The following is a 15,526-nucleotide window of genomic DNA, read 5'->3' on the forward strand; positions in this document are numbered from 1 at the left end:
TCATCTTCTGAGGCTTACCCGGCTCAAGTGCATGGCAAGTACATCCCTCATCCGCTCGCCACTCTCGTTCACTTGTCCATCGAAAACAGGAAGCTCCTCCTCCTTTAAGCCTTTCACATTGTCATCTGGCATCGGCTCACTACACTTGATCAGAAAGTTATGCAGCAGACACCCTGTAACAACCACAAAAGGCAGAAACTCCACACACTCTTCCTTCCACTGCCTAGCCAGGAGCTGCCACCGAGACCGAACTCTCCCAAATGCCGTGCCAACCAACCCCATTGCGCGAGTATGCACCGAATTGAACGCCTTCTCCATCGAGCTGAAGCTATCCGCCTCGTCCGACCTTACATAAGGTGTTAGAAGCCATGGCAATAGAGGGAAGCAAGAGTCCCCCAATATGTACTGAGGAATGGAATTCCCATTCCCAAGCTCAAAAGCAGGACCATTGAGCAAGTCCCTGGACTCCTCCACACCCAAATACAGCTTACTCTGCCGGAAAATTGATTCGGCTTTCATGGTGCTCGGCCACCCGGCGGAGACATCGAGGAACCTCCCCTCAGAGTCCACCACTGCCTGAACCAACAATGACCCATTTGCCCCCAGCACTTCACCACCAACCCCAAATCTCGAAAACCCTAAAACCCCACAGCAATTAGGCAGCGAAATCCACCTGAACGCCGCTGATACCCGGGAAATATCTGACCGGAATTCGAACAAGTTCCCCAATTGATCGTTCACCGCCTTACATACGGCGTAAAATGCGCGGCAGGCCTCCACGGAGTCGAGCCCGAACCGCCTTCCCACAGCCTTGTAGCTCGCGCCGTGGGCCAAGCGGTAAATTGCGGCGGCGAGGACGAAATTGGGCGGGATTGAAGGGACTGTGGACTTGAGAAATGGGGAGAGCAGGGAGAGGAGGACGGAGAAGGAGTGTTCAGACATGCGGAACGTCTGGGACCAGTGGGAGTCGAAGTCTCCGCCGGCGGCGGTGGCGGAGAGAAAGCGGCTGAACCAGCATTCTAGCGGCGTCGGCGGAGGGCGTAATGGTGTTGGCGGTGGTGGGTTGGGGAAGCAGAGGAGGGTGGAAAGGGAGGTGGAGGCGGATGAGAGGAGGGATTCTAGGGTTAGGGTTTGGGCGGGAAGGAGGAGGAGGTCGTTCTGGGAGAGGAAGGAGTGGGCCAGTGACGTGGCGGCGGTTACGAGGCTGACGAGGTTGTGCTGATTGAGGGGCTTGTTGTTGTTGTGGGTTTGGTTTTGTTTCTTGTTTCTGTCCTTGCCTTTGGTGGTGCTCTTGGCTGCGCCTTTGCCGCCTCCGCCGCCGGCAGCCATTGGTGGTGGGATTTCGATTACTAACGAGTCTGATGGTGGCACGCGGTGTGGCTCTTTTGGGCCAAGTATACATACTGCTGATTACTACGATGCTTTTACCTTCCTTTGCTTTTTGGTCCTTTAGAAAGCAACATTTTCTAAAGTAGACTTTCTATAATGGCCACTTTACTTTTGCTATATTTAGAATTAGGAAAAATCGCCCATAGGTTAAGCCTTAAGGTGCTTGTTCACCAAGTCATGACTCATTGACTCATGATACCATCTTACTTTTTAAACACCTGATAATTGTTTATTAGTAGTTCACGCACACTACGAAAATTAAAATTTGATTGCATGAAAAAAAGATCATAACATATTGTTTCGAACAAAGATTAAAAATTCTAACAATGTAGGATTGTTACGAGTAGGCCTGACATTTTGGACCCAACCCGTTAACCCGACCCGACCCAACCCGTTAATATTTGTATTCGGATGAATACTTAACGGGTCGGGTCGCTAACGGGTGAACCCATTAACAACCCGTTAAATAACGGGTCACTTTGGGTCAACCCGTTAGACCCGTTAGGACCCGTTAACACCCGTTAGCACCCGTTAGTTGATGATATTTTAGTAATTTTAGTAAAGTCTTAATAACAAAAAATAAACTTTATGCAAAAAAAATAATAATAATAATTGTTAACGGGTGTTAACGGGTGAAACGGGTAACCCGTTAGCTTAACGGGTCAGGTTCGGGTGACCCGTTAGCTTAACGGGTTGGATTCGGATGACCCGTTAACTTAACGGGTCGGGTTGAACCCGACCCAAACCCAATAAACCCGATCCGTTTACAGGTCTAGTTACGATGGCCTTGATTTAGATTCTCTCCCTTCCCTAATATAACTAAATAATATTACTTGCAAGAAAGAATTTGTTTGAATAAAGTTATTATAAATCGATACTGAAATAGTCAAATTTGTAAAATAGCATTATTCAAATTTAATTTTCTTATCATTACTTTAATAAAATAACAAATTAACAACAAAAAAAGGGGCTTTTTCTTTTTCCTACAGATAAGACTCGAATTAGATTAGACTCTGCGCTCCGACGCAACACAGTGGAAAGTTTAAGCCTTGATCACCAAGAAATTCTCCTCCCATATATATATATATAGGAATTGCTTAGGGGAGGGATCCCATTTTTTTATATGTATAGGGAATTACTTAAGGGGAGGGATCCCTATTTTTTCAAAAAAATGGGGACACGTTCCCTACCGTTGGATTTGAATTAAATGAAATCCTGTGGTTGAGATTCTATGGCCTGTGTTTTAATCTCAACCACACAATTTCATTAAAGTCAATCTAACGGTGGGGAGCGTGTCCCATTTTTTCAAAAAAATGGGGATCCCTCCCCTAAGCTCCCTGCCCTGTATATATATATATTGTTATTAACCCATAATCTCCGTCTTCTTCATCGATACCCCACACTACAATCAGTCCTCTCTCACTTTTAGTCTCTCATGGCGTCGAAGCTGAAGATTGCAGGGACATGGGCGGGCGTGCTGGAGGTTGAATTGGAGAATTGGACCGTGCCCATGTTGCGAGACGAAGTTGCAAAACGATCAAACTGCGACCCCAATTCGATCAATCTGATTTGCGCGGGCAGGGTCTTGAAAGACGGCGGCGGCGATGAGAAACTCGCCCAAGTGGGTATCAAGAACAACGCCAAGATTCTTGCCAGTCGGGTGTGCGCGGAGGAGGGCAAGTCGTTGAAGGAGGAGTTGATGGCTGAGGAGGAACGCTCCCGAAGATTGACTCGAGTCAAGTGAGTATTTCTCTTGAATTTATTTAATTTTGATGAAAGTACTGGTTTTTGGCGAAGAATTTAATTTATAGAAGTTAATTTGGTGTTGGAATCAGTTCAATTTTGATGGGTTTTTAGTTAGTATGTTTATGGTTTGCTGTTTGGGTTTATGTTTGTTCATGAACTGTGTATTTCGTGTTTTTGATTTCGGATTGAGTGAGAAAATCGTATTGGAATTTGATTGATGTTACTATCTTACGCACAATTTAGGGACTATGATTTTGGAGCTTGATTCAAGCATTCGGTATTAAGGTCGGGAATTGATCGAAAAACTAAACTGGGATTTGGTTGTTTGATGACTCTGTTGAAAAGAACAATTGAATCTTAGGTTTGTGTTTTTATGGTGTTTTGGTAGTCGAAATGGTATAAGCTTTGTCCAAATTAAGATTGAACTTTAGGTTTGTGTTTCTGAGGTCATGTGTTCAGTATTACTCACTTAGATTGTATGCAGCAATATTATAGTGTTTGTAAACAGTGCCTTAACTGGGGATATCCGGATATGTAGGCTGCTTGATTCACGAGAGTGCGGAGTTGGACCTAAAAAAATAGTGAATACTCTCGAGCTTTTGGTTGAGGGAGAGTGGAACGTTTTCCAATAAGGAAGTCGTGGACTTAGTGTTCCTATATTTTCTTCCATTGATAATGGTCCCAAATTGTTCATATGTATATCAGCAGGCATATGCACATTTAACGTGTTCAGTTTTATTGATTTGTTTATGTCTATATTTAAGTTTTAACTTGATTGTACATATATTAACTCTACAGGGCAGCTGCCACTGCATTGGCCAAGAGACACGCAGATGGATCATTGCCGATTGAAGACTTCAATATAGTTCTTGAAGATCAAAGTGGAAAGAAAGTAGAGTTGGGATCCGAGACTGATCAGAGGTATGATAGATAGTTAAGTTTCAATACTTTTCATTGTGCAATTAGATGTCCGCACTTAACTCCTTTTATGAGAAGTTGAAGGGTATACAATTGCGTTCTAAGTTTGAAGATTTGTCATTTGACAGGGCAATTATGATGGGCCTGATGCTTCATACGAATGCAAAGCAACTAATTCAAAGACAAAATTACAAAGACGCGTTAGAAGTGCTTACCATGGGAGAGGTCAGTTTCTGCCTTAAACTCGGGATAATATTTTGATTTGATGACCTTGAAGGGAATATCACATTTTTTTTATGGCTTGCACCTTGCCAGTGCTAGTTATATCAGTTTCAGACATGTTTGTATGTGAAGTAAATTATCATAAATTAAAATATTCAGTCAGGAAATATTATGTGCCTAAACGTGTTGCTTAACCCATGTGTGCTTATTTCATTCTTGTAGGAGGCTTTCTCTCTTTGTGACCCGAAGGTTATTGAGGTGAGTGAGCCATACTGAAAGATTTTTATCACTTTGAGCCATATTATTGTGACTTGCCCTCCCTGCAACTTTGACCATTAAACTATATCAAAATTTGTGCCTCCTTAGATATACTACTATTTCTGTTTGACTCCGTGCTTGCTTTCAGCTTGTTGACAATCCTCCTATACTCCAAATCGATATGGTTTGGTGCTATTTCATGCTCCGAGATATCAGCTGGCTTGCAGTGGCAGGAGTTCGCCTTGAAAAAGCCAGAAAAGGTATTGAGAGAGCTCATGGAAAGGACTCTTCTCGTGTCAGACTCCTTCAGGGAGGTCGCTATCCAGAACTTGCACTGTAAGTATTTTACTGCGACCTGTATTTTACCTAAATGTGCCTTGCTTGGGAGAATTTTGGTCTAATCACTTTTCATTTTCTGGTCATAGATATTTGAGACTGGAGCTACTGGAAGGGGTGGTTGCGTATCATAGTGGCCAGTACGATAAATCAAGGAAGGTGCTGACTTCTGCACAAGAAAAATTCACCAAGGTTAGTTGACTTCTTCTGGAATTCTGCATTCATTAGTTGCAGTGAAATTTGCAATTGAATTTTTCTGAACTACCACCATGTTTCACATTACATATTCCAAATGATTGAATTCGAAAAAAGAACAGAAATTATTTTAACCTCCACAAAATTCATATGCTTGTATTCATTTTTCTTGGTGATTCCAGTAGTTTCAACAGAACCCTAGTAACCTACCATCTCTACATTGCAACTTCCTCCTAAGTACATTTTTCGCTTGTTGATTGCAGCTACAAGTGCCAGATGAAGCTCTATCACTTGTTATGAGCATGGGATTTAAAGAACGAGATTCTAAAAGGGCATTGCGGATGAGCAATCAAGATGTATCTAGTGCTGTTGATTTTCTTGTTGAGCAGAAGGCAAAGAGAGCCCAAAAACGGGAAGAAGATATTCAGCTACGAAATGAAATTATGTGAGTGTCTTTATGAAATAGATTTTTTTTTCAAGTTCTCAGTCTGTAGTGTTACTTAGACCAAGAAATTGGCAGGGAGCAAAAGAAGTATGGGACAACACCATTGAAGAAAGCTGTGGATATCGAGAAATTGAACCAATTGGTCTCCATTGGGTAAGCAAGCCAAGACTTGGTTCATCAGTTTTCAATTTAAAGTTCAATCTTGCATACAAATTCTGGGTTCCCTGTTCAGTCATTATAAAAGTGGCTTGAATTTGCAGTTTTGAGAAGGAGCTTGCTGCTGAATCACTTAGAAGAAACGAGAATGATGCTGAGAAGGCATTGGATGATTTGACAAATCCAGAAGTTAATTCTTCCATACAGGTCCATTGCGTTCTCTATAAAAAGGTTTAACTGAAATTTATTTAGACTCTAACATTACTAACTTTGTCCGACCTGTAGGTATACATTGAATCAAAGAAAAGGAAACGACAGCGCCAAGCAATTGATTCTTCAATTGAATCGCTTGTAGGCATGGGGTTTGAAAGATCAAGAGGTACTTGTTAGTGAAATACCAATCAAATCTAAGAATATACATTAGAGATATCAGAAACTAATGCTCAATTTTTAATAGCAAGAACGTGGTTCAGAAGTAACAAATTTATGAGGCACCTAGCTAGGCTCTAATGTTTACCTTTGTATGCAGTGATTGAAGCTTTTCAGACTGCTGGTGATGGGGCAACACTGGAGCAAGCATTGCATCAGTTGCTCGCAGGAAATGCAACAGACCCCACAAATGCTGCCAACAACCAGTCTCAGGCGATTCCCACAGCTGCCGCTGACAGCAATATCCCTGCTGATGTTGCTAATGATATTGTGAATTCTCTTGTTTCAAGGCTAGATAATGCTGATCAAAACGGCGAAGCTGGAGGTCCATCAGCTACTAGTGAAGAACGTGATGCAGAAATGGAAGATGCACTCGCCGGAGAACTGGCACAAGGAGATGCATTCTCAGACTATGACCTTGAAGTTACTGAAGAAGGTGCGGCCATAAGCGAGTATTTGGCTTTGCTGGACTCGACAGGCAGAGAGTGAAAGAGCATCGCCGTCCCAATGACAAGATCCCAACTCTAAGAATAAAGGGAAATCATTTTATGTGAGTTGTATATATGAAAACAAAGTAGGTGATCGACTTAGGTTTGGTGAATGGTGATTGCATTGCAGTTGCCTTCACAGTTACCGTTGGCATTCCAGACGATCAATGTTGCTCTCTCTGTCGTTTATCCTCACGGCATCTCTTGCTGTTTTTGGCATTAATATAAACAGCTCATTTTGTTTACAACCCAATCGTCGTCAATGCAATTTACATGTTTTTGTCTAACATTGCTTGAACAACGAAGTTAAGAAAGAAAGCAATTCAATCTTCATATTAAGATTGTAGGGCAGCGGAAATTATTTTGAAATCGACTATGATGAGATTAGTTCGATAATGAACGATTTTGGAGTAACATACACATCAGTTTTAACTACTACATGACACAAGTCCTCCGGAGTAAACAGAGGTAAAGGGACGACAACCTTAACAAGGAAATGTATTAAGAATGTCGATGAATATGTTCCTACAAGAGTACATAAAGTTGACTATCACTGCTATTCACAAAGATTACGTGAATCAATGCACATGTTACTCATCCGAAAGCTCATTAGAGGGATCTTCACTATCTGTGTCTGCAACCGTAACTTTCTGCTTCGTATTAGATTCTTCCTCTACTAATCCTTGGGAAGCACGTTACAATCAATTGTCTGCCATACTGGTCTCTCTGATTGGAATGCTCTGTTTGGGAAAATAGCTTAGTCATTAGAGGAGCTAGTAGTAACATACGTCGCAAGAAAACACAAGCACAAAACGTATTGGAGTGGGGGAGGGAGGGATGGAGACTCACGGGTGCTTGCAAAGTTTGGGGCATTGGATTGTAACTGCATACTTGCATGTGGATACCTCTGTAATTGAATTAATCATAGCTTTGCCCTCTGCGCACACAAATCTCACCTGCAAAATGTGTATGAAGTAAGGACCGGAAGGCAGAAGGAGAGAAGCGAAAGGAAATTTAAAACCACAGAAATATAATAATTTCATACTTCAGTCTCTCGTTGCAGGTCTGTAAGATCACAAGTAGTCCCATTTGTATATTGATGAGCATGGTACCTACAAGAGTCGTACAATTTCATAAATTATAGTCAATCTCTTCTATCTTATCCGCAGAAATATTTCCCTCAAACTTGTCCTACACATTTTATAAAGGCCAAATCCCATACCTTTGGTACGCATCTTTTGAGCGTGGATCTTTGAGTGTAGATATGTCAGAGAGGTTCTGGTTGACAGCAACAGTGGCCTCTGCATCATATACACCCAAAACAAATTCCTGAACCACCTGTAATAAGAGAAGAAAGTAGCCAATCCACGAGAATTATTATGAGGTTTTAAATCTTCTGAAAGCGTTCCAATAAGAAATGAGATATCTGAAAAGATGATAATAATACTAATGAATTGGAAAAGAAAAGGTCAAGAACGTAACAAATGGAACAATGACTCTGCTCCTGTAGCACAGCTACTAAATATACCACTGTAACCACTACAAGGATGGGGGAACCACAATACACCGAATAGGCATGATTATCCAACTCTAAAACTTTAGTAGTTAATCACTTGTGGGAATGCATCAAATGCTGTGTGCCAACACTACATCAAAGGCCAAGATCACCTAGATACATGTGGAACTTATTTACACTTCGTGTATATTATCCCACTTCCTCTCATTGTATGCAGTTATAACAACATATTACCAAGCACACAAAAGAAATAAGAACTAACAATAGAAGAATAGAACATTTAAAAGCAAGCACTTGAGAGGCACATAACACAATACCTTTTCATCTTCCACATGAATTTGTCGTAATCTCTTCTGATAGCAAAATTCATATGACCACCAACCCTCTTGCTGCATAAAGGAGTTGGTTATGTTAGCGCAGTTCACAGTACATGCATCATCAACTAATGGGGGCACTGTAAACATGTAAACATGTATTATAGTAGTTTTATAAGTTACATAACTATGATAAAGAGAGTTTTAATGTCATGGATCTTACTCTGATAAAGCATTGGTCCTTCAGTACTTCAAGCAGCTCATCCGGTGTCTTCATTTTAATTCGTTTCTCAGTTTCCACAATCATGCTGCTAATATTCTGCTGGAGAACTTGCTTCCCACTCTTGGCTTCCTCTACCTTAGGCAAGTAACATATAAAATTTTGTCCATTGTTATTTGGCATAACCACAGACTCCTGACCATCATCCTGCAATGTTCGTACCCAATCATTAGATCAACAAGTATACTACATATTTGTGACAAGTGAAAAATTCAGAGACAAATCAGTGAAGTACACAAATTTATCCATAATGTGGAACAAATAAGTGACAGAATCATTCATCTAAGTCCATTATATGATACAAGGCAGTGTTCGAAGAGGAGCAAATGTTTAATGCATCGCTTATTCTAAAGGAAAACCAAAGAAAATATATAAGGTGTGCAATTTTGGGATGGAGAACTGTTGAAGAATCGAATTGACGCATGAATAAATCGAGCATTTTCACGATCAATAGGAGATGATAAACTTACAAATCAAAGTAGAAGGCAAGAAATATACTTCTTAAAAATCTATACCTGGCATCAAATCTTTATATATGTCAAAGGAACAAACAACAAATACAAGTAAAACAATGGATAGATAAAAAATACAGTATTAGCTTACAGGATGAAAAGGTGAGTCTTCAGGATGGAATTCAATCCTGTATTTTGGTTCACGAGAGCTGCGATGAAATGCGCCACCTGCTCATCAAACGATAAAGAATCAAAATGAACTTAAATTTGCAGTACAATATATCGAATTAAACCAACAAACTTCCATCCATCGAGTTGAAATCCTAACAATTGCTATCCAGCCAACTGATCACGAAAGTAGCCTACAGAAAAACATGGCCCTTCAATCTAAAGGCTAAACATTTACGAACCCTCAAGTGCTTTCAAACTAATTAAGCTAGAAGCTGTAAATTACCAAATAACTGAAAATTCCGCCAATACTTTTGAGCTCGGAAGCTGATTGAAAATAATTAATAGAACACTAAAACCCTAAATATATACACATACACATACATATATACACATACACATACATATATATACATATACATACATATATATATATATATATATATATATATAGTTGAGAAATTTACAAAATTTGGCACGCAAGACATGATTTTGTAGTCAAATAGAGAAAAACGGCTATGAAAAACAGATGGGTTTTACAAAAATCAGCAGAAATACTGAAATTACGCAAATTTGAGAGGGACGTGGATGGATTTAAGAAGAGGGTAATTTACCTAGGTGATCCAGGAAGATCTGATCGGCCGAGACGAAGTGGCTGAGAACGTACAAAACTTGAACCAAAAACACCAACACCTTCATATTTGTATGAATATCAGAGAAAAATAAAAGGTCCCAAAAACCAGGGAGAAGCAGAGACAGGGAGGAGGAGGAGGAGGAGGTGTTGAAACCTTCTGTTGCTGCTACGTCTCGACGAAGAAGAAGTGATGCACCCAAAACACTACTGTTGGCTGCTTGGCAACTCCACGAGCGCCCGCCAATCAGCGGACGCCGCGTCAGCCGTGGTAGTGCTCACGTGACCGGGTCGACGTGGCGTTTTTTATGTACGAAATTGTTGTTGGGTTGCAAAGCCCAATCTTTTATTTTGGAAGATTGGATTGGGTTGGGCTTGAATTTGAAAACTCCAAGTTGGTGGGGTTGGGCTTCAATTGGGCCAGTGAGGTGCCACCCATCACGTAAAAAATTACAGTTACTATGTATTAGTTACGTTCTGGACAACCTTGGAATTATCCATTGACTTTCCTTTTTTTCTTGGTCGGACCGATTGACCTGGCTTTACAGCAAAACATAAACAAAACACAAGGCTTCCCTCCACCACAAATATTGTAAACAAACAAACAAACATTCAAGCGGGCGGCGGACGGCGGGGGTGGCTTAGAGTACATGTCACGCAAGCGAAGGAAGCTTACCAATATGGCAATATCTAATACATGGCTTTCATCAAAGAGATCAACTTATCCATCTCAAGAATGCTATACTAATAGTAGTGCGTGATTGGATTCCCATGCAGACACTATAACGTTTTGGTAGATAAAAAAGTTATTCTCATGCACTAACACATAACAACAGTTTAAAAGTGTAACGTTAGATGTTTTGACTTTACAACATATTTATCTTAATTTGTAAACATCTGACATATATCATGTGATTAAACTTAACAACACGTGATTAACTTGTAGTACTGTTACATACAATTACGTTTTGTTTTGAAAAATATTCTTCACAGACGTGGGCATCGCATCGTGAAAGTCTAGAAGCGGACTTTACTTTTAGAGGCTCCCCAACCAGGCTGTTTCCCGCACAGGCCACTACTCCTTGTCTTGTCAAGTATGCAACCCTGTTCTGCTTTGTGATTTTGGCGGTTGAAGTTGTACCGCCATAGTTGATAGTTCGTTACTTTTCTTCACATGCTTAGGGCCACGTGGCCAACACTCGTTGGCAAAAAGTTGAGGTTGTCCACTTAGAACCAGGATTCTCTCCTGAGCATTTTCCTAGGGATTCCGCAATCTTGTCCGTTCATTTTATATCGTGCGGTCAGTTTTCGTTAGATACTATTCATATTTGAATTTTAAAATTTAAATTTTAAATGATTTCTGACCGTACGATACACAATGAACGGACATGATTACGAGATTCCTAAGATCCCTAGGAAATGCTCAGGAGAGAATCCTGATTCGTCCACTTAATCCAGTTGAATACTTTTTCTCTTGTTAAATGACTATTTTACCCCTCCACTCCATATTTTTGCTTTTTTTATTTTTATTTTTTGCATTTTAAGCAACCAGAAGAAGAGGCAACTGCAAATCCAAGCAGCTCAAATGGCTCTGGCAATAGCTAATCGAACAGCAGCCCCAAGAAACTTGGATATCACAGAAACAAGGGACCCACCGTGTTCAAAATTTTAGTTTTTAGTTTTTATTTTTTATTTTTTTTTTGTAATTTCAGTATTATATTTTGGTGAAATACCAAAAAAGGGAAAATTACAAGTTATCAGATTCTTCATCTCTTTGCTTTTGTGGCGTTTACGTGAAGCAGTGAAGAACAACAAAATCTTGTATTCCCACCTACAAAAGGAGCCAACGGACATTGGTTGCTTTTCTTTTTCCCTTCTCGCCCCGAAAATTCTCTCATTTTCTCGGCGGAGATTTTCCTGGAAAATCCGGAGCTTTTTCACCGACTCATTTCCCAGATAAGTTTCTCTCTCCCCAGAATCTTGGTTTTTCTCAAGGCTTGTTTTTTGAGCTGAATTGGGGGACGGCTGCTTCTCTCACAATTGGGATTTGTATATAATTTGATAGGCACTGACAAATCCTGATTTGGAGAGAAAAAGTTGATGAATTTGTGATTCTTATGGTTGAGAAAAGAAAACCCAGTTGAGCTTTCAAGGTAGTAGCTTCAGATTTTGAAAAGAGGTTTTCTTGGGCGGAATTGGCTTCTGGGAAAAGTGCTTTTTTTTTTTTTTGCTTCTGGAACGCTGCTGTGTCTATTTCTGAATTGTTGTATTGTTACTTGATTGAATTGTGAGGATCTGTTTTGTGTTGAATTGTGTTTTGGGCTTGGATTGGTTTTGGAAAAACTTGTTTGTTTCTCGGGAAAGTTGGGGAAATATGATAGAAAGTGGTTTCAATAAGTTGTTGGTTTCCCTGTTTACTTAATTGGATCAGCTACTGAGTTTTGAGCATTCGGGTCTGTAGTGAGATTACGTTTTAGTTTTAGTTGTAGCTCAAATCTTTTGTATGAGTTGTTGAGTTTATGATGGGGAAGCAAAGTGGAAAAAAGAAGAAAAACGCAGGAGAAAATTCAGGTGATAGTTCGAATCAAAGCAAAATCGGGGATACTAGCCCGAAAGCCTATGATAAGGACACAGAAGTTTTCATTTCGATGTCTCAAGAACTGAAGGACGAGGGGAACAAGTTGTTTCAGAAGAGGGATCTTGAAGGAGCTTTGTTGAAATATGAGAAAGCCCTCAAATTGCTTCCGAGGAATCACATCGATGTATCCTATCTTAGGAGCAACATGGCAGCGTGCTACATGCAAATGGGGCTGAGTGAGTACCCGAGGGCTATCAATGAATGTAATTTGGCGCTTGAAGTCACACCAAAGTACAGTAAGGCGTTGTTGAAGAGAGCAAAGTGTTACGAGGCTTTGAATAGGTTGGATTTGGCTTTGAGAGATGTTGGTACCGTTTTGAACATGGAGCCAAAAAATGTCATGGCAATGGAGGTCGCAGAACGAGTGAAAAGTGTACTTGAGGAGAAGGGGTTGAGGGTGAATGACACGGTAATTGAGTTGCCTGCAGATTATGTTGAACCAACTCATGCTTCGCAGCCAGGGAAAATAATGAAGTTGAAGAGTCGGAAGAAGACGAAGGGCAACAAAGATAACGAGAAGAAGGCCGAGGAAAACATTGAGGAGAAAGCTGAGGACAAGATTGAGGAAAAGAAGGCTGTGGATGTAGCCGAGGAAGAGAAGTCTGTGGAAATAACTGAAGACAAAAAGGCGGTGGAAATAGCTGAGGAGAAGAAGGCAGAGGTCAAGGTAGTTGTCGAGGAGGCGATCAGCAGTTCAAATGAAGAAGTGCCTAAAAGAAGTGTGAAATTGGTATTTGGAGAGGACATAAGGTGGGCTGAGTTGCCGCTAAATTGCACCCTCCTGCAACTGAGAGAGGTTGTGTATGATCGGTTTCCTAGCTCAAGAGCAGTTCTTATCAAATATAGAGACCAAGAAGGTGATTTGGTCACAATCACTTCCAATGAAGAGTTGCGATGGGCTGAAGGATCAGCAGAATCGGAAGGGTCTGTCAGGCTTTACGTAGTGGAAGTTAACCCCGAGCAGGATCCCTTCTTTGAGAAACTGGAAATCGAACCACACAAGCAGCATAGTGTAGCTGAGAATGGTAGTGTGGTAAAACACAAGGATATGAAGAGCCCACCCTACATTGAGGATTGGATAATCAATTTTGCTCAGCTGTTCAAGAGCTATGCTGGGATTGAATCTGATGCATACTTGGATCTTCATGAACTCGGGGTGAAGCTTTATTCCGAGGCAATGGAGGAGACAGTCACGAGTGAAGAAGCACAAGACCTGTTTGACATAGCAGGAGAGAAGTTCCAAGAAATGGGAGCTTTGGCGCTGTTCAACTGGGGAAATGTTCACATGGCCAGGGCAACAAAGAAGGTGTATTTCACCGAAGATTCTTCGAAAGAATCTATTATTTCAAATATCAAAAGTGCATATGATTGGGCACAGAAGGAATACATAGAAGCAGGAAGGAGATACGAACAAGCGCTGCAGATCAAACCGGACTTTTATGAAGGCTATCTGGCCCTCGGGCAGCAGCAGTTTGAACAGGCAAAACTTTCTTGGTATTATGCAATTAGCAGCAATGTTGATCTGGAGACGTGGCCTTCCACTGAGGTTCTGCGACTTTATAACTACGCCGAAGACAATATGGAAAAAGGCATGCAGCTGTTCGAGGAATTGGAAGAGCAACGCCTGAGAGAACTTTCCGGTCCAAGTAGTGTTAAAACTCAGGTGCAGAAAATGGGTTTGAACGGAATTTTCAAAGACGTATCAGCAAATGAGGCTGCAGACCAGGCTACAAGCATGAGATGTCAGATAAATCTCCTATGGGGCACCATGCTGTACGAGCGATCTATTGTGGAATTCAAACTAGGGCTACCCGTATGGAAAGAATGTTTGGAAGTTGCAGTTGAAAAATTTGGGCTTGCCGGGGCTTCACCTACAGATATAGCAGTCCTGCTCAAAAATCACTCTTCAAATGATAATGCATTGGAAGGTGACACAATTCAAACTTTTACACTCCGAAACTAATCATCTACTGCCACTTCTTTAAGTAACTTGGACATTTAAATAGCTCGTTTTCTGTTATTACAGGTCTGGGGTTCAAAATTGACGAGATCGTACAAGCATGGAACGAGATGCACGAAGCGAAAAAGTGGCAGACTGGAATTCCATCATTCCGTTTAGAGCCATTACTACGAAGACGAGTTTCCAGAATTTATTCTGCCTTGGAGCACGCTTGAGCTCACGGCGTCCAGTTCTGGCCCTTGAAAATGCAGCACTGGATTATAAACACTCTCACTACCATATTCTCATGGATTGGATCATATAATCATGCACATTGAGGTAGGCATGATCTGATTTTATACATCTTTAATCCGTTCTTTTTTCTTTCGTTTGCTTTTCGTGTCACGCTTAAAACTTCGTGTACAAATTCATCTTAGATTAATTCACAAGTGGCTCGTCTCTTTTGCAGGTTTTCTTGCTACTGCCCTGTAAACTACATTCAGGCTTTTAGCTATGACCTATTAGTTTTATACACAGTGGATAGTTTGTGGATTCAAATTCTGTTGTGAGTAGATTGTTCAGAAAACAAATTCTTTTCATTCTCTTTCGATCGTAGGGAGGGTCGGAGGTGAAGTTGCAGATCTTCATTTTAGTCAGTTTCTGCAATCATCCGCTTCGCTTTGCAGTTTCTGTCCGAATATTTGTACTAGTAATTGAAGCGTCGACGACGGCATGTTCTTGATTTTATTTAGTGTGAAATCCATGTTATATTGGGGTGTAATTTAACGTTAATTTTATAAATGTAGTGTGTATTAGGGTAAAAATTTGTACTGGAATAATGAGGTTCATGTTAACTCATCAGTAGTTTACTATTACAAACATCACCTATTTTTCCTCCTCTATTTTGTTATGCTTATAATTCTTTATTTATTACGCAGAGGTTGAAGATCTTGCGAAAATTCAATAATCTTATTTTTCTTCAAGTACGTAGAAGATCGTACGAGTA

The 15,526-nt window shown here is 40.7% G+C and overlaps 4 protein-coding genes across 4 annotated transcripts; 2 read left to right on the plus strand and 2 right to left on the minus strand.

Moving 5' to 3' along the window:
* LOC103400345 (protein ALP1-like) lies at positions 1-1,329 on the minus strand. Its single transcript, XM_008338993.3, has one exon. The coding sequence runs from the start codon at positions 1,327-1,329 to the stop codon at positions 1-3; it is 1,329 nt and encodes a 442-aa protein (XP_008337215.3).
* A 1,208-nt stretch (positions 1,330-2,537) lies between these two features.
* Positions 2,538-6,830, plus strand: LOC103401647 (uncharacterized). The gene is made up of 11 exons (XM_008340361.4): positions 2,538-3,129; positions 3,934-4,056; positions 4,182-4,278; positions 4,498-4,533; positions 4,682-4,869; positions 4,959-5,061; positions 5,328-5,509; positions 5,585-5,662; positions 5,770-5,872; positions 5,951-6,044; positions 6,195-6,830. Exons 1-11 carry the CDS (start codon positions 2,825-2,827, stop codon positions 6,581-6,583), a joined length of 1,698 nt encoding a protein of 565 aa, XP_008338583.3. The 5' UTR covers positions 2,538-2,824; the 3' UTR covers positions 6,584-6,830.
* Positions 6,831-6,940: 110 nt separating this feature from the next.
* Positions 6,941-10,220, minus strand: LOC103401648 (protein OS-9 homolog). Its single transcript, XM_008340362.4, has 8 exons — positions 9,927-10,220; positions 9,296-9,372; positions 8,636-8,839; positions 8,416-8,487; positions 7,805-7,920; positions 7,628-7,694; positions 7,432-7,538; positions 6,941-7,322 (listed from the first exon to the last, which is right to left on the minus strand). Exons 1-8 carry the CDS (start codon positions 10,009-10,011, stop codon positions 7,259-7,261), a joined length of 792 nt encoding a protein of 263 aa, XP_008338584.2. The 5' UTR covers positions 10,012-10,220; the 3' UTR covers positions 6,941-7,258.
* A 1,228-nt stretch (positions 10,221-11,448) lies between these two features.
* LOC103424793 (protein PHOX1-like) lies at positions 11,449-15,408 on the plus strand. Its single transcript, XM_070814296.1, has 3 exons — positions 11,449-14,509; positions 14,608-14,859; positions 14,990-15,408. Exons 1-2 carry the CDS (start codon positions 12,463-12,465, stop codon positions 14,754-14,756), a joined length of 2,196 nt encoding a protein of 731 aa, XP_070670397.1. The 5' UTR covers positions 11,449-12,462; the 3' UTR covers positions 14,757-14,859; positions 14,990-15,408.
* Positions 15,409-15,526: the final 118 nt, after the last annotated feature.

Source organism: Malus domestica, chromosome 15 (assembly GCF_042453785.1).
Source record: "Malus domestica chromosome 15, GDT2T_hap1".
Lineage (NCBI taxonomy): Eukaryota > Viridiplantae > Streptophyta > Magnoliopsida > Rosales > Rosaceae > Malus > Malus domestica.